General features: G+C 36.5%; 1 protein-coding gene across 3 annotated transcripts in view; it reads left to right on the forward strand.

The window, feature by feature from the left end:
* Positions 1-19,461, forward strand: part of SCAPER (S-phase cyclin A associated protein in the ER) — a 494,267-nt gene that overhangs the window by 344,789 nt on the left and 130,017 nt on the right. For all 3 annotated transcript variants that reach the window (XM_027123707.1, XM_027123708.1, XM_027123711.1), the window contains exon 25: positions 16,801-16,924. In XM_027123707.1, coding sequence (XP_026979508.1) covers positions 16,801-16,924 — 124 coding nt within the window. The remainder of the gene's footprint in view (positions 1-16,800; positions 16,925-19,461) is intronic.

Below are 19,461 nucleotides of genomic sequence, written 5' to 3' on the forward strand. Positions count from 1 at the left end.
TTCCTTTTTCTTGGTCTAGTGATACTCACAGGGTAGCGACTGATGCAGTTCATTTCATAGTGGAAAAGGGATATCCCGTTGTATACCAGAAGCAGGTACATGACGTAGGGCTTCTGATCCTGATACCCAGGGAAACTGTTCTCTAGGGATTCCTTTCTTGGGATCAGTTGTATGTACATATGGACATGGGAATGGGATTGCCACATCTAGGAACCATTTGAAATAGACCTTGTCCTTAGAGAACTTACAGGGAAATGAGGTGGGTTAAACTCTAAATATCTTTAGTACTAGCCTGCTGTGTTACCTTCGTGGAGTAGCCAGCCTGGTGGTATATGTAAGCTCTTCATAAAAGGAACGTTTTGTTACGTATCTAATGTCTGCAAACTTAGTTTCCTCGGATGCCTGGCCTCGTGTGCCTGGCCTATAGCTTGCTTCTTATTCTGGTCTCTTGACTCACGTGTCTGTTCTCTTTGGAGCTCATCTACTGTTAAATCTTTGCCTTTCTCTTCAGTTTGTAACACAATCCAGACTCCGTTAACCTGTTTTCACCATGAGCTTCCTTCCCTACTACCCTTTATTTCTTCTTGGCTTGTCATATTCACTTCATATTCGCCTCAACTCCATTCCTATTCGTTGTTCCCTTTTTCTGGGTGTTATAAATACTACATGTTCTAGGCATTGCAGCTGTGCCTCTTCTAAGCAGCTATATTTTATGCCATAGCGTGTTTCCCCCAATGGCCGTAGCTGGTTAAACCAAGAATGGACATTTGACTCAAAAGCAGCCAATCTATAGACCAGCCAGCAGTATCAGGCTTAAAACGCAGCCCCCAAAATTAAACTGGTCCAGTCAAGTTTCTCTCTCAGGGATTTGCAGTTGGAAAATTATAAAACTCCAACCTATTTTGTGTGTGTGTGTGTGTGTTTGAATTTGAAAAATCATGTAGAATAACTTCTGGGATGGTCATTACAGGGCTATGTTCACTCCAAGTTTAGCAGGACTAATGAAGGCCAGTTGGGGGGAAAGGAGGAGACCAAAACTGCTTCATAAGAGAAAAGGGGGATGGAAATGAGAGTAGGCCCAGTCCACAGAGCTGGCATTGTTCCTGCCCTCCTGAAGTGTGGTAGTTCATTTTCTCCTGGATTCACGTGAAAGTTCCCAACAGCCTTACAGTAAATGCCTCTTTTTACTTGACATATTTTGAGTAAATTTCTGTCCCTTCCAACCTAGAGCCTGATACTTTTAAATACAAATATTAAAGATTTTTTAAAACTCTAGATTGGGTTGAAAATATGGGACTATGGTATAGAACCTTCCTTGCAACCTCATAGGATTGTTTTTCTAAATTCTTTCATACCAAGAAAGAATGAATGAATGCCCACGTTTTAAAGTAGAAATAGAGAAAGCACGTTTTACAAGTTCTCTAGGGTATAGTTCTTTATGAACATTAAATGTTTCTACAAGCTGGGACTGGCAGAACTTTCCTTTTTTCTCCTAACCCCAGTTTGGAGAATCTGTATAGAAAATTATATACATTAAACATTCCGTCCCTGGATGCTAAGGTAAGCACACTTCAAGTAACATACTCTAGAGTGCAGAGTTTATTTTCAGGATCACAGATTAGAAAATGTATTGTGTATTGTTCTTTAATAACAATACATAAGTTCTGCAAGAACAAGTAACAGTACTACTCATGTTCTTTATAGCCCTCAAGTGTTAACTTTCTTGGTTGGCCCTTGGGTCACAGATTGATTACCTCATTATTAACTTTATAATTAGAACTTAGTTTGAATCCCAGTAACACTGTCTTATTTTTACAAAAACTAGAAGTATATTTTCTTAGACTCTATTTTCTCAGACTTGATCATAATGGACCATAGTGCAACTTTTTAATAAAAAATGTTTGTTCATGATGAACTTAATCAGTGTACCAGTTATCTTCTGAAATTAGAACCAGTTGCCTGTTTTGAAGCTGAGGTTAAGATGTTTTGAATGTGAGGAGATTGCAAGAGCAGTCACCACCCCCCCAACCCCCCACTCAAGTCCTGACAGCATGATGCAGCTCAGAATTTTAATCCTATACTACAAGGTAAAGCTTTATTATATTTTTAAGAACTGAATAATATGCCTTTATTTTAAGATTTAACGGTGCAGTTTCAACTGCTAGGAGAAAGATATAGCATTGGTAAAAGACAAATGATTTTTTTGTTAAGTCATTTTTATAGTACTTAAAAGAAGGAAGAAAAACGTTGACTTATTTCAGTTCAAGCTTTTTTTGGACTTGCAATTTTGTTCTTCTCAGGGAAACCACACAATATCTCCATATTATTAAACATCTATCCCAAAGCATGACATAGTCAAGTACCTGATGCAAGTTTCAGGGCATTGCATCATCCTATTCCTCTCTCTCTCTCTTTCCCAATAAGAAATGCAAAACTTTGTTCTAGATGGGGTTGTTGTTTTACCAAAATTGCACTGGTAGATGCTGGATTCATGTTTTCTGATAAAATTTGCAGTTTTGAAACTTTTTTCTTAGCCCAGTCTACATTAAGGCATTTTCTTTCCATGTAGAAAGTTCTCAAGTAATATTTTGTTGGTTGAACAGTTTTGGTTATGTGTCTACTTAAGAAAATCTTTAACTTGAACTGTCACTGGTAAATAACTCCTGGGACGTTACTCACAACTTATTTGAGGCTCTAACTTGCTTGCTATTTCCTTTACACTAATGCCTTCTCCAGGGAATCATTTTCATCAAGCCTAGCTATTGATTCAGAGTTCAGATTATTGCCTTACTGAAAATAAAAATTCATATAAATAGTTCTCAGCATTGACATTTGAGTTAATGTAAATACAAATCTCTCTCAGTTTTTCAAATTTATGCATTCCAGCAAAGATGGTTGTAAAGCTAATTTCTATTAAGTGAATCCTATTTTCTTATTAATTTCCTTCTAAAATCAGCAGTGTATTTCTGTGAGGAAAGTGTCAATGCACTAAACAATTGATGTAGAGTTTGTGACCAAGTCCTTTGGTGTTCTAGACAGTGTAACACAGCAGTCCTACTGAAATACTCTGTAGCACTTTCAGAATTATGAACTATGTAGCAATTTGCTAACTTTGTAACCTCTTTTCTTTTGTTACTGTCTGGGACTTAGATTCTTGAGAAACACCTAAATAGGATGAAGATTATAATATCACATTTTACAAATATGTACACAGTCTAACACATAATGTATTTTAGGCTAAAATCTACTTCTATAAACATATTCACTTTCCCACTTGATTAGTTCTAGAACTGAAGCCAGGAATATCTGTATTTAGAATTAGAGAAAAGGGAATATAATGCACTAATGGATTAAACTCAGCTGGGATTTAGAGTCAGAGCATTAGAGTTCAAATACCAGCTTTGCCAGTATTTAATGTGAGACCTGTCTCTTAAGACCTTATTGTGCTGTAGTATTTTTCATCTGGGAAATGGGGGAAAGATTTCTTTCTCACAGGGTTGTTGTGAAGGTGAAGTGCTAATATGTAGGAAAGGGCTTTGTGAATTGTCACACTCTAGCATGGGATACCAGTGGCACTGGGTCAGAATGCGGGATTGCCCTGCACACTGCAAGGTGTGTAATAGCCCATTAAATACCTCTGCCCTCAGTCATTGTGACAACCAAATATGTTATTATACCTTTACACACATACCTAGGAGGTTTGTACAATTCTGATTGGGAGTTGTGTGCTGAGCAGTAGACTTGTGGAAATAAAACATTGTCCATACCCTCAGCAGGCTCATTCATTAAGAGGTGAGCTAAACAAGGGACGAGGTAATTTAGTGTGATGTGCTAAGAATAACTATAGAAGTATGCACCAAGTACAGAGGTAGCATGAAGGATGGAGTAATTAACTGCCATAGGAGGACACAGAATCTTTCCTGTAGGATATGCCATCTAAATTGGGTTTTAGAAGATAGATTCAGAGTTTGCCAAATTAACAAATCCTACTAGGCAGAGAGCACAGCATGCGCAAGATCATGGAGGCCTGAAATAATAGGATGTGCTTGGGAAGCTGTACACATTTTGATATTCTTAGGGCACAAATGTTCTAATAAGAGGAAAAGATATTAGAACACTGTCAGTACAATATCAAAAATAATTAAGTCTGATGGAATTGGACAAAATGACTAATTCAGGGAAAAGTAAAAGGTATTTATTCCTTATTTATTTCACATTTTGGCAAGAAAAGTTTATATCTCTTTCATTCACTCATCTTTCTATTAGTGCTGCCACTACCTTAATTTAAGCCCGTATTGCTTATGCTATTTTAACCAAAGAGGAATTCTGTCATTTAATATATTCTTTTATTGCCATGTGCGTAGTACTTTGTTTAGTATTGTGGGTAAAAGATGAGTGAGAGACAGAACCTTTACAAAGAAGCTGTTTTGAATCCCTGCAAAACACTTGGCATTGTCAGAAATACAAGAGTAATAAAACTGTTTTATAAATATATTACATTTATTTAACAGAGTTTTTGGCTTGTCTTCACCAATTTATCACATTATATAAATGAAGAAACTAAGGCTTAAAAAGACTGAATGATTTACCATCAGTTATCACACTGGCAGCTAGGACTGCGCATTCTATTCTGGTACTCTTCCTTCTCTACCTTATTGCCTACATGGTATCACCAAAGAGAGATATTATCAGTCTTCAGGTATTTGTTAAATTTCTTCTGAGATATGTGAGATTTTTATCTTCAAAGAGCTTACATCACAACGGGAAAGATAAGACTAATCAGTAAGTTACTCTACACCACACAGCAAAAAAAAATTGAATTATTGAAGGTGTATGCAGAAAGTGTGATTTAATTTGTTTGAGTCTATAAGGGTCCTCAGTGGATCTCTTACAAAGCTGGTATTTACAGGGTAATGATGGCTATACTTTTGTTTCTGATATGTGAATATTTAACTTTTAAAAATTTAATAAAAATTGAATATTTCTTTGATACCTTATAAAAATTACTGTCATCATTCCTGTGAGTAGCTTGGGGTTTTTTTGTTGCTGTTATTTAGTTTATTTGTTTAGTTTTTTACTTTTGGTGGAGGTGGTATTGTTTGGTTGATTGGTTTAAGGTTTTTAAACCAATTATTATAGTGGCTTATTGGTGTGGGTACAGAAAATGCTTGTGGAATGATTTTTCCCTCCTAACAGGTTAGGAGCCAAAGAGGGACAACAGGAATGATCTAACAGAAATTGGGAAAGATGAACCAAAACCACTTGTAACTATCTGTATGTATGAGACAAAATGTTGAGAGAAGATCTAGCAATGAAGTCTAAAAAAGCAGTGCAACGTTTCTGTGTTACCTTAAACACCCTTCTCATGACTTAAATCAGGTGGCAAATATGGAGTAAATTTATCATAAGACTTATTTCCCATCAGTAACAGATGTGGGTACTATAGAGGTGGAAATCATGCGCCACCCCATGTATCTGCTACATTATAGCCCCTCATTAAGTGTTAATAAAATGGTATTTGCCAGTGTGGGTGAAATTTAGGATACAATCCATTGTTAATAAGCAATTCCTTATTTCTAGGCAGGATTATTGTAATATAATTCTAAATGTCTATTTTTAGATCAAGGTTTACTAGAAGTGAATAACTTTCCCCAAGACAATAAAAGTAAAAACATTGTTTTGCAAGCTAATTAGCCATAGTGATTGATAAATACTCATCTCCATTTGACATATTGAGGCATTTTGTTTATGCCTCGGAAGGCTGAACACAAATGGTTACAGTTGACAGCTGTTGTACCACTAATAAGATTAAAGTAAAGAAATTAGTTGTGTCGACTTTAATCTGCTGTTTAACATTGCAAACCACCTGGGGTCTTCTCCAGAGCCAACATGTTTAATTGTGACTTTAAAATTATATAACCAGATCCTACGTAAGAACATATCTAAAGACTTGCTAATCATAACTGTCTTGTTATTAGACAAGACAGAGTTTAACACTAGACTTTAAAATTAATGTTTTAATTTGATGCTCATCCTACATTTTTAAATATATTTTTGTAATCTTTGAAACATAACACCTTCTCAGTGGGAGATTAATTTTAGGAAATGCAGAAAGTCTAATTAGGTTGTGCTTAAAATATATATGGTTTCACATTTAAAATTAGAATATGTCTCTGTGGAATAATTAAATTGCCTATCTAATTGTCCCAAATTCACCAATTAAAGAAGAACCCTTGAAATAACATATCCACTTGAAAGTTTCTTACTCCCGCTCTGAGGCATCATTATACTTAGGAAAAGCATTTAATTAAAAAATTACTCTCAGTGTTATTAAAATGTTACATTGTAGAATATGATATGCAATGTAATAATCATTTGTGATTGTTACATTGAATTTTGGTGCAAACTTCAGTGTAGGATGCACCTAACTTACATACCCATAGTAAAGATCGGTTGGTCGGTAGCATTATTAGCGTCTCTTCAAGACCCCTTGAGCTGTCTTGATTTGCAATTCCTGGATGTTGGCCCCCCTGCTATCCCCGCCCACCCTAAGTGTTCTAGCGTCAGAATGGAGGGAGTTAGAGGTAGAGAAGGCAGTGTGGATTTACACTAGTCATCACTGTGCCAGTGGGAAAAGTTTTCCTCTTTGTCCGCAGCTCACACGGATCCAAATGTCCAAATGTCCACTGTAAAAATACCTCCAAATTCTGTCACAAGCCCACATTCTTTGTGGTCACAAAAATATCAAAACTGAATCATCTCTTCCTTATTAAATTTTCTGCATCATTCTTCTGTCCTCAGATTTCTTGCTGAGAAGACATTTTCTTATTAACCAAGACTTGCTTATTCAATATCTTCAAATTTTTTCAATAAAATTAATAACACTTAAAAAGATTTCCATATATGCAAGACCACATATAGAACTTTTTGCAAATACATTTTCCATGTTAAATACTATTTTGCTTTGCTTTTATTCAGTTTATTTTATTCTAATCAGTACTATATGTCTAAAATCTATTTGGTACAACAGACCAAGTGAACATTATTAACATGAGACTGCTTTAGAAAATTTTCTCCCTTGCCTCAATAAATAACTTTATAAGCATAATCAAATAGCACTCTCCGTTAACACTACATGTTAGCATTCCATGTTGTTTTATAATTTTAAATTCACTGGTTCAGTAATATACACTAGAGTCTTTCTACTTTCTGTAGAGAAGAACTAAGAGATCTGATACTAAAAGATTTGCAAATGAAAGCTGATTTTATTTGTTTTAAAAATTTAAAAATCATGAACTTTCCACATGTTTTCCAAGCTGGGTAATGTTCTTTCTCTACCTTTTTTGGTTGAGGAAGAGAGTATTACATTCATTCGCTCTGTTGTCAGTGTTTATTTTTTAGTTCCTGGTATGTATAGACCAGGAAGTGTTTTATGTGCTTTGGATACATTACAGAATAAAAGGTAATAAATGTGCAAAAGATTTGAATAGATACTTCACCGAAGAAGACACACAGATGGCAAGTAAGTGTATGAAAAGATGCTCAACCTCATTAGGAAATACAAATTCAAACCACAAGAAGAGACTTCATCATACCTACTAAAATTTCATAAAAAAGAAAACTGATACTACCAAGTGCCAGTGGGCATACAGAGCAATTGTAACTCTCTTACTTACACTACGAGTGGGAAATGCACAATGGAACAGCCACTTTGGAAAACAGTGTGTAAGTCTCTCATAAAATTAAATATATACTTACTATATGGCCCAGCAGTCCCACTCCTAGTTACCCCAGAGAAATAAAACAAAATATGTGCTCACAAAAACCTGTAAATGAATGTTTATAGCAGCTTTATTCATAATTGCCCCAAACTTGAAACAACCCAAATATTCTTCAACTGGTAAATGAATAAGCAATTCATAAGCATGGAAAGTATCTATGCAATTAAATACTATTCCAAAATAAAAAGGAACAGACTATCTATGCATGCAGCAACACGGATGAATCTCAGATGCATTGTACTAAGTGAAAGAAGCCAGAGTCAAAAGGCTGCATGTGGAATGATTCGATTTCTATGACTGAAAAAGGCAAAGCTACAGAATTAGAACACAGATATGTGATAGTCAGGGTTTAGGAGAGGAGATGACTAGAAAGTAACCATCCAGGGGAATTTGGGAGATGATGGTTCTATATCTTTATTGTGGTTGTGGTTTCACTGCTGAATGCATTTGTCAAAACTCTGTGCACTAAAAAGGGTAAATGGTAACTGTGTATAAATTGTACTTCAAATTTTAAAATTACATATTGAAAGTGCAAAAGAGCACATGATAATATAAATGAAAGAAAATTCATTTATCATTAGACTTTTCAATATCAGTGTTTTATTTCAGAAGAAAATGAAGTAACATTTTTAATATACTCAAGAAAAGAAGATACGTGCCAAGGAGTTTATATTCAGCAAAATTGACCTTCCCTTATAAAAGGGACAGACACTTATCAATATGCAAGAACTCAGGGAATATTGTTCCCACAAGACCTTGCTAAGGAGTCTAATAGAGAACAAGCTTCAGACAAGTAATGAATATAGATACATTGACATGTGGACTGATAGTGAACATTAAATATATAATTATGGCACTAAAACTAAAGAAGATTAAGAGGGAGAGTATAGTATGAGATGATTGTATGTTCTGACAGTGTAGCTAGTATAGCCTCTTTGGAGGTGAGGAATAGGTATGACATATGCCAAAATATTTTTAACTGTTTTCAGTAATCATAATTAGTGTACTATTAATTTTGTTGTTCTCAAACTGCTGTGTGTTATAATGTAGCATAAAGCAAATAAGTAATTATGGATATTCTAACTCTGTCATCCTTGCTGCTCTTAAGGACCAGGATTCTCAGTGTCAAAGAGAGGAAAGAGAGCTGTTATATGTTGATAGAAGAGTTTGAAGAAAAAATCCCGTAGTCCTGAGTTTGAATCTGAAATAACAATATGAATTTACGAGATACTTGATCTTTAACTGGAGGATGGGGTTCCCACCCCTAGTCATTCTAATGAGTGTTTAAAAAAGCAGAATAGTGGGAAATGTGGTTAATTAATGTGTTAGCATGTTCCACAGTTGTACATTCTTGTATATTCTCCTTGAAACAAGGAAGACAGTTGTCCCTTCATTTAGACATCTCTGTGCTCAGCCAGCTCTGTGCTGCATACTATGAGGGCCCCAAAAAGGATGAATCAGGCAAGGACCTTGCTTAGAACTAACTTAAAGTAGTTGTATAATAGAATAGAGTTTTCAGTGCTTTGACACTAGTCTCAGTTTTTAGCCTCCAGAATTGGCACATACAGCTTTCAGGTGGGCCAGTCCTGCAAGGCCAGGCCTACATCACAGGCCCCGTTCTGTGAGGGGCCACTCACTTGGTGCGTCCAGTTAGGGTGTTAGAATTCTTAACTGCAGTTGCATCTCCCTAGTTTCAAATAATTCTTTTTAATAATATCTTTAAAAGTTCTTGTAGTTTGGAGCTTTATAAAGACAAAGCATAATTTGAGAATGGCAATGCATATAAGCTATATACCATTTATTAAATGCTTAATGCAAACAAAATGTACGTGGTAAATTATAATATGTTTGAGAGCTCTAGTTTTAATATTCATTTCTCCCTTCCCTAGGAAACTGGTACTACTCCAGGGCTGTGTGTTCTGGTTCAGTCCAGATAATCTTCTTTCCTTAAACTATATCATTTGCTGTGTTTTGTGATGTTCTGTCTCTTTCCTACACTTATCCACATCAAGCCCATCCTTTGCTTACATGAGGGCTGAAACAGTAACTGATGAAAATTCCAAGTTTCTCTTTGCAGCTGTATTGGTGTGACTCTTATTACTTGCTGTGCCTACTTAGCACAGAATTTTGCTCTGCGGGAACTTAAAGCCTTCACTCACCTCCATGTGTATAAGCTATATGCCATTTATTAAATGCTCAATGCAAGCCAAAGGCAAATTATAATTTATAATATAAGGCCTCTGGTTTTAAACTGCCAATGACAGTTGTTTTTAAATGTCTGCTTTCTTGACACTGGTATGAGATAGTGGATTTTGGTGAACAGTGTTTCCTGAAAAGTCTTAATCACTAGAAACTGCATAAGGATATAAACTTACATACTTCCTTAGTTATATTATCAAGTCCTCTTAGGCTGCAACCACCTGGGGCTTTTCTATTTAACTATTTCATAACATCTTAGATACTAATCTTAATGTCAGAGGTGTACTACACTTGTATTCTATTAGTGTTCTTTTGGGGTATAAATAGGTTCCTGTATTTATTGCTAAAATACCCAGCTTTATGACGCCTTTTCTGTCCTCTGTTTTTCAGAGGAAACATTTGCAGTGAGAAGACTTACTGACACAAGATTCACTCATGTATTCATGATTATTTGGAGCAGAAAGCCTTTATCTAAACCCAACCACAGTGTACTTTTGACAGAAAGGACAGTAAGATTTTACTGTCTTCTCAGAAGATACTTTTAAAATCTGGGGCTTTCTGTTTGATGTTAAAAAGTGCTTCCAGTCATTTGAGTTTTAAATTACAAGGAAAGCTGCTTGGGCAGACCACCCAAGCTGGGTTCAAAGAAGTGATCTTTCTAAGACAGGTGCTCTTCAAATAGAGGTTGTTTTTCAAACAAGTTCTACTAAGTGGACAAGTTTTTCCTGACCCTGAGATTTTTGGTTACTGCCCCCCCACCCCGCCCCGCTTTTTTCTCATCAGAAAGTAGTTTCTTTGTGGAAGTTTCTTTGGAGAGTTTTGTGAGCATAAGATTATACAGATGCATATTCCATACTTTACTAGTAAATGCAGTTTCTTTAAAGCACAGAGGGCTTTAGGACAAAGTCCCCTACCATGTGCTGTTTGCTTTTTCATGTATTTGTTTATTTATGCCTTACAATATTCCACAAAAGATTTTAGACAAGTTGTAGGGATTTAATTGAATAAGACAGAAAAAAGAAATCAAGACCATAAAATTTATAGATCAAAACCAAAGGGAAAAGAGGATACAATTATAGAACTATAATTCCACGTGTCATTCTAAATATAGTACCCTCATTTTTTTTAAGCCTTGAGGGATCTATAGTTACATATGTTAGTCCCACTGTAAAGCTGCAATACACAAAACAATGTGATATTGGCACAATGCTGAACAATATTAGCAACTAGACTAGGAAACCAGGGAATATATCCTATATATATAGTTATAGTTACGGTGGCATTTCAAACCAGTAGAGAAAAGGTGAATTATTGAGTAATCTCTGGGGCGGGGGGTGGAATTTAGGCTTCTGCCTCATGCCACACCCCAAAATAAATTTTAAATGATTTGATAGTAAATTATAAAACCATAAAATTACCACACACAGTGATGATTAAAGAAAAATAAATACAAATGGCTAGACAAAGACATGTAGTTACCTCATCTTATAGTGAAGAATAACCTTTTAAAGGATAAAAGGAAAGGAAGAAAAAAATAAATCACAAAGAAAGAATTATTTGACTGCCTAAAATTGTTTAGCTTCAGTACATAAAAAATGCCTTCAAAATAACAAGCAAAATTAATGGCTGTAGGTAAACTGGAAAATATATTAACAACATATATTAACCCTTTTTTATATTTATATTGAGAGAATCCTTATAAATCACTAAGAAAAAGATAAAAACCTCCAATAAAAATTTTAAAATAGAGGATAAGAATAATTAACAAAAAGATAAGTGGCTACTCACCTTATACCTTATCCCACAATCAATTTCATAGCTTGCATTTAAATATAAAAATCTATGAAAATGCCAGAAGCAAATTTAAAAGAATGTTTTTATAATCTTGAAGTGGGAAGGTCCTTCTAAGTTTTACACAATACCCAGGTGTACTAAAGGGAACGTTTGACAGATTTTATCAAATAAAAATGAAAACATTCTTTATGACAAAAAACAAAAAATTTAGATAAGCAACAGACTGGAAAAGTTATTTTGCTACATATGATGATAAAAGGTTAATGTCTTTATTATTGGTAAAGAGCCTTATAAATCAATAAGAAAAAGAGAGACCCGCCCCAATAGAAAAATGGGTAAAAGGTTCACAGTGATAATTCAAGAAAATATAAATATACATTGGCAATAAGCACATGAAAAAGTCTTTGATCACACTAGTAATAAAAGAAATGCAACCTTTAAAAATTCCATTTTTAGGGCTTCCCTGGTGGTGCAGTGGTTGAGAATCCGCCTGCTGATGCAGGGGACACGGGTTCATGCCCCGGTCTGGGAGGATCCCACATGCTGCGGAGCGGCTGGGCCCGTGAGCCATGGCCGCTGAGCCTGTACGTCCAGAGCCTGTGCTCCGCAACGGGAGAGGCTACAACAGTGAGAGGCCCGCGTACAGCAAAAAAACATTCCATTTTTAGCTGTCAGATCAGTAACAGTTGTTTATAATGAAATTATCTGATGTTGGTAAAAACATGGAGAAACTCTTTTTCTGGGAGTATAAATTGGTTCAAAATATTTTTTTCTGGCAGGCAATTTGAATTTTGCAGTGTCTCAAAAATCTTAAATGTTCATATCCTTTGACTCAAATTATCATTGCTGAAAATTCATCCTAAGGAAGCAGAAGGATTTGTTCAGTACAGCTATTGTGAACATGAGTTGTGCTATTGAGCACATCCTATGTTTCTGGAGCTCCCAAGCATATAATGTGGCCCTCCCGCTATAGAGCATGAGAATGCCAGGTATTTGCTTCCCAGTATTCTTTGTGTCTAGTATATAAACTTGTGACCTAGGCTTCACAACCCAACATACCCACTCCAGACTTTTACTCTGAGGCTAATGAAGTAAGAAGCAAGGACATCCCAAACTCTATTCTTTTGACAATTGGAGGCAGCTGCATCTGGTGTCCAAAATCATAGTGTGAGTTCAAGCTGTGGCATATGGTGCCCAGTGTTTTTTTTAGCAGATCAATTTCATGGTATGTGATTTGGATATTGGTCCGGGCAGGGTAACTTCTATGCCTGTGTTTTCTAAATCCTATGATATACCCAATATCCTGTCAGTTAATTTCCTTAATATTTAAGTCAACCAGAGCTTACTTCCTGTGGCATATAACTAAGAACTCTGAATATTAAAACAGTGTTGTTTATAACATTGAAAATTGGGCACAATAGTAAGGGATTGATTGAAGTAAAATTTTATATCCATTGGATGACACTGTTCCATCTTTTAAAATCTATAATATTTCTCAATGTAAGTATTTTAATCAGAAAAGGAATTTAAAATAAGAAATTGGATGTTTACAAAACTGTTGGAAAAAGTTGTAGACCTTTTGTTGTTGACTCCAAAACAATACCAGACATATCCACTGGGGGCACTACTCCCTTTGAGGCCAAACACAAGTTAGGAAGGAAATAAGCTAATGCCACACACAACTTTCTCTAACAACCGGGAAACCACAGAATGGGTACTTAAGGCTGCAGATCAGAGATTAGGAAATCAAATCAAGTAGTACAAGTTATCCCACTGGTTCTTGACACACAGAATTCGGGAAATGGAACCTGAATATTACTGCAGGAAAACCTCACTTTTCCAAACCTTGCTTGATAAGGACAACAACCAATGGCACGGGAAGATGGCCTTGGCTCACTTCACCCTCCAAATCTTGTATGATACCATTTGTGTGGGAGGGAACAACTCTTGCATATGCACAGACTACTTCTGGAAGGATATGTAGACTAGTAACCATGGTGATTTCTAAGGTAGGGAACTGAGTGGCTGAGGGAAATAAGTAAGAGGGAGATACTTTTCACCATGCTTTTTTGTGTGTGTTGTACTAAGGTCATCATTCCTATTCAGAAAGTTACCAAGTTAAATTTTATTTGTATTGAAGCTCAGTAGTTTTTACTGTACTCCAAGGGAACACACCCGTAGGTGTCCCCAGGCCTCTGAGGAACCCTTCAAGGCTCTTTGAGAGGAGAACAAAGTAGGGTCCTGGGTCCCCTACTTCTGCTTCAGTCAGAAGAGGTCTGATTTTATCTGTTCTTTGGTTTAAGCTTCTGAAAAAGATTTTGTTAGCTTTTAAGCTTCTGAGTAAGAAAGCATTCTGCTGCTTTTTCTTAAAAAATTGAAGAACAGTGTTATAGAAGAATTTTTTTTTAAGATTTTTTTTTTGATGTGGACCATTTTTAAAGTCTTTATTCAATCTATTACAATAGTGCTTCTGTTTTATGTTTTGGTTTTTTGGCCCCAAGGCATGTGGGATCTTAGCTCCCTGTCCAGGGATCGAACCGCTCACCCCCCGCATTGGAAGGCAAAGTCTTAACCACTGGACCGCCAGGGAAGTCCCTATAGAAGAATATTAAATGTCATGGAGAAATATTCATTGTACACATATTAACTAAGTGAATATTTGTAAGAAGAGAAGACTGGAAGTACAAATACCAGTCATCTCTTGATAGTTTTTTACTGTTTATTTGTGCTTCTCTTTCCCAAAGTTATGACAGTTATCTAAAATTATTTTTATAATCACAAATACATGTTATTTTTTAAATTAAAAAGAAAAGTCCTCTTGAAAAATCTAAATATGTTACCTAATAACTGAAATAATGTTGATTTGCATTTGTGGAGAATTTGTTAGGTAGTGCCTCCAACCAATGTGTCCTAAATGAGTTACATGTAGGCCACATTTTCCTGTACAATCCTCAGGGATTAAGTCAGGCCAGAGCTGAGCCTCCTCCTGGCTCCCTTCAACTTAGAGTCCTTTCGTTGTTTGTTTGTTTGTTTGTTTTGCGGTACGCGGGCCTCTCACCGCCGTGGCCCCTCCCACCGCGGAGCACAGGCTCCAGATGCGCAGGCCCAGCGGCCACGGCTCACGTGACCAGCCGCTCCACGGCACGTGGGATCCTCCCGGACCGGGGTACAAACCGCGTCCCCTGCATCAGCAGGCGGACTCCCAACCACTGCGCCACCAGGGAAGCCCTCTTTCGTTGTTTATGCCAGTATGCCATGAAAAAATTTGGGACACGCCGTGCTTTATTATCCTGGAAATAATAGCTTCTATAGCACACTTTGGATTTTTTAATGTTTTATTTGTGCATTATTCTTAACAAGAATAATAAGATTAATAACCCTAACGAAGTCTATCATTATTAAGTATTTAAGCATGTGCCAGGCACTGTCCTAAGTATAATATTTTACATCTGTTACTTCATTTAATTCTCATGATAACCATGTGAAGCTTAGGTATTATTATCTCAGTTTTATAGGTAAGAAAATGGATGCTAAGATATTAAATGACTAACTTGCTAAAACCTCAAATGGCACAACTGGGTTTCTAACCTAGTGTCTTATTCCAGTACCTCTACTCTTAACCAGTGTATTCTAATGCTCAGTTTTCAGGAACCTATCAATTATGTGAAGCAAGATACAACTATATCAGACAAACAGATGATTACAAGTACAAGAGGGGCTGTCTTCACCGTCTTTCTCCTACTAGAGCATCAGCTCCATGAGGACAGAGAGCTTGTCTGTCTTGTCCACCTAGCACAGAGCCTGGAAAATCATAGGCACTTAGATATTTGTTGAATGAATGAATACTCACTTGTTGGTTCTTAGACCTGTACTTTTCAACTCTAGCTATACATCAGAATTGCTCATAGAACTTTTGAAACATGCAGATGTCTAGAGCCCTCCCATTCCCCAACTAGCATCTCCAGGGGAGGAACTCAGGCAAGTATATATCTTTGAAGATATACAGGTGATGCTAGTGCTCTGTCAAACTCTAGAGCCCCTATTCCAGAACAGTGGTCCTCTGACTTGAAGATGCATCAGAATTACCTGTGAAATTTGTTAAAACACAAATTGCTGGACTCTACCCCCAAAGTTTCTAGTATTTAGTAATCTGGGGTGGAACCTGAGAATTTGCATTTCTAAAAGTTCCCACGTGATATTGATGTTACTGGTCCATGGTTCACACTTTAAGAATTGTTGTTCTAGAGGGTTGGTTGTAAGGGACTAAATCGAAACACTTATACATAGGACTTAAGCAGGAGATTTAGTCAGACAGGCAGGAATCAACATTGATCACTCAGGCAATGCAGGTTAATCACAGTTTTCAAAGCACTCAGAAGAATACCCATTGAGTGTTGCTCCAAATGTTTCTTTGAACAGTGGCATATAATTTTTTAATCCTTAAGAAAAAAAAAAAAAACATTTCTTTGATGGGTTTGACCTTAGACTGTTTTACTCTCTAGGTCCTCCCCTGCTCAATCTCTGAGCAGGTGTGGTGCTCACTCCCCAGAACTCTGCAGTTCTTGTCTCACAGGGAAAGCCTCTAGTTTCTCCTTATGTGTGCTCCCTTCTTCCATCATCTGCCCTTGTCAACCAGGAGATCTAGCAACAGGAGCTTTGGCAGACCTTTTTTTCTGGGTATTATTCAAAGAATTCTAGATCCCAAAATTCCTGGGTAATATCTAATCTTAGATTATTAAGACCTTGTCAGTAGACTGGTAAGTACATTTCCATTGCCTGCTGCTGCAACTAAGAAATTAATAAGAGGCAAGAATTAGTTACTAATGAACACTGGGCTGTGGATAAAAATTACAAGCTTTTATATCTAGCTGATGGACCTTGTACCTAGTAATATTTGGCTTGTTTTTTTTTTAGAGTGACTTCTATCCCATGCCTGTTGCTTTTATACCATTCATTTTATGTATTTTAAATTGTTTAGAGAAGAGCTGCACGAGTTTTATAAGTGGTGTTTTTCTCCTTCTGTTAGGTCTCTCTGCAATGCAATCAATGTTTACAACCTCACCTGCAATAACTGTTCAGAAAACTGCACTGATGTTCTGTTTAGTAACAAGATTACCTTCTTAATGGACCTCCTCATACACCAGTTGACGGTATGTAATATTATTGCTTTGAGTTAGAAGCAGCTAAGATTTGAGAAATATCCCCTGTGGAGAAAACTAAAAGCTTATTTACTCTCCAGATTGGGGAAAAAAAAAAAAAGTGAAGATGATTGGGAGAGTAAAATAGGAACTGGCAGAAAAACCTCTTAATTTGAAAATCTTATATTGCATTCTCCTAATTTCCAGTATTGGATGGGTAATATACTTGTAGCACTTGCTGATATCATAAATTTACATGGTCATACTAGGGCTTTGGAATCAGTTAAGCTCAAAGGCAAACCTCTGAGGCCGTAGGAATGAGCGCTGTAGAAGGGAAGACAGCTGGGAAAGTCTCAAAACCTATCTTACCAGCTCAGTTAAAAGGGTCAGTTTAAAAAGGACTTTTTGATGACCACTGATATATTTTTTTGAAGCAAGAAACTCCTCTGTCAGAAAGGGGCAAACCTGTTATACGTTTGAAATGGGAACAAGCAGCCAATTGTAGCCTTACATTTTACTTCGGTTCACAGATGTTGAAAGAGGTAAGCTCAGCATAATATCCAAAGGTTTAGGCCTGTCAACTGCAGTCTCCAGAACACAGCCCTGGGGCCAGAATTTTCTTGGTCAAGTTTCTGAGCTCCTGAGGTATTGGCACAAAATCGCTCTCAAGCTGCAAGTTTATAACACAGGAGATTTATTTTTCAGAACCGATCTACTTTTACTCAGCATGTATTTCTAATAACTCATCCTAAACTGTGTGCCTTTTGCTCTCTTTCCTTCTCCATCTGGTTAATTTCTACACATTCTGCAGACCTTTACTGAGACATAATGGCACCTTCTTTATGAAACCTTCCCCAACCTGACTCTTTCCCCAAGTCCAGGTTAGGTGTTCTTCTTATATGCTCCTCTGCATTACGTCATTCATAGAATTAACCACATTGAATTGTAATTAACTGTTTACTTGTCCATTTCCCCAGCTAGCCATAAAATCAAGGAGGACAGGAGGTAATTTATCACTTTCTCCAAGATCCTAACACAGGGCCTGACACAGTAGCTTCAGTATGTCTTTGATGAATATATAAGTAAATAAATGGAACTCCATATGTTTCAAGCTGAAAATCAGAAAAGAAATGATGAGGCCCTTACACGTAGGTATACTGACAATGAGAAGGGACTGCAGTGAGAGAGAACAAAAAACACAGACCTAGAACTGTTACACAGTGCAATAATGGCTATTTATAGTGATGACACTGAGTCATCACTTGAGGGCTAAGTTATATGTGGTTTTATCTATAAAAGAAGGCATTGAAATACGGGTTACACATTTAGCAAAATTCTATCAGAAATAGTTGAAAGGCAGGGGCAAGGAGAAAAGACTTAGCATTTGTAGTATGGCCTTATTATATTCCAGGTATTTTAATATATATTGCTTCATTTAACTTTTAAAACAGAAAGTCAGTATTATTATATCATTTTACAGATGAGGAAACTTGAGTCCCAGAGAGGTTGGTTTGCCCAGGGCTACATAGATAGTAAGTCACGGAGTCAAGTGTCCAACCTAGGTCTGTCAAACCCAAATTAAGGGACATTCTACACAAAAATTGACATGTACTTTTTAAAAGTGTCAGTGTCATGAAAGAAAAGGAAAGGTTGGAGAACTGTCACAGACTGGAGGAAACTAAGGAGATGTGACAGTTAGATGTAATGTGGGATCCTAGACCAGAAAAAGGACGTTAGTGAGAAAACTGAACGTTCAAATAAGGTCTATAGAACAGTTAATTTTATTGGCTCACTTCTTGCTTTCGGTAATTATACTATGGTTTTGTAAGGTGTTAACAGTAGGGGTACTGGCTGAAGGGAACTCTACTATTCTTGCATCATATCCTGTTTTTAAGTCTTCTTGCATATTCTTTCACATTTAAAAGCCATTCTCTTTTGTTACTTGTCCTGTACAAAGTATATAATTTATATTCTTCCATTACCAATTTAAAATTATTTCAAAATAAGAAGCAAAAACTATAAAACCAAACCCCATGCTCTCCCACTGTTGCATGCTGCATCATCTGGAAGAATTTACTCTGTGAAACCTATTCTATATTGCTAATGGAAGAAGATACGTAAATGTACTTTGAACAGAACAAGTAACAAAAGAGACATTTGAAATGTGAAGGAATGAGCAAGAAGACTTATAGACAAGATCTTCCATCCTAGCTGTTCATTCTTTTCTGATCGAAACCTTTTCTTATTGTATGAGGTAGTTTGTTTATTCTCTCACTTAATAATTTTAAGCGCCTACTATTTCCAGTTCCAGAGAAGCATAAGACATGATCCCAATCATCCAGGAAATCCCTGCATAGGAGTGGGAATAGACATGTAAACTGCCTATAAAAATGGTGTGTTGGAAACCTGTACATAGTATAATGGAGCACAGAGGAAGGAGCTCAGTAGCCTCTGCCCGAGACATCACAAAGGAGGGACACTTGAGCTAGACCTTAGCTTCTCATAATAGCTTTCAATTACTAAGTGCCTACTATGTGCCAGGAGCTTGT

The sequence above is a fragment of the Aethalodelphis obliquidens genome, unplaced genomic scaffold, assembly GCF_003676395.1.
Source record: "Aethalodelphis obliquidens isolate GAN/ISIS:26980383/991018 unplaced genomic scaffold, ASM367639v1 scaffold26, whole genome shotgun sequence".
Lineage (NCBI taxonomy): Eukaryota > Metazoa > Chordata > Mammalia > Artiodactyla > Delphinidae > Aethalodelphis > Aethalodelphis obliquidens.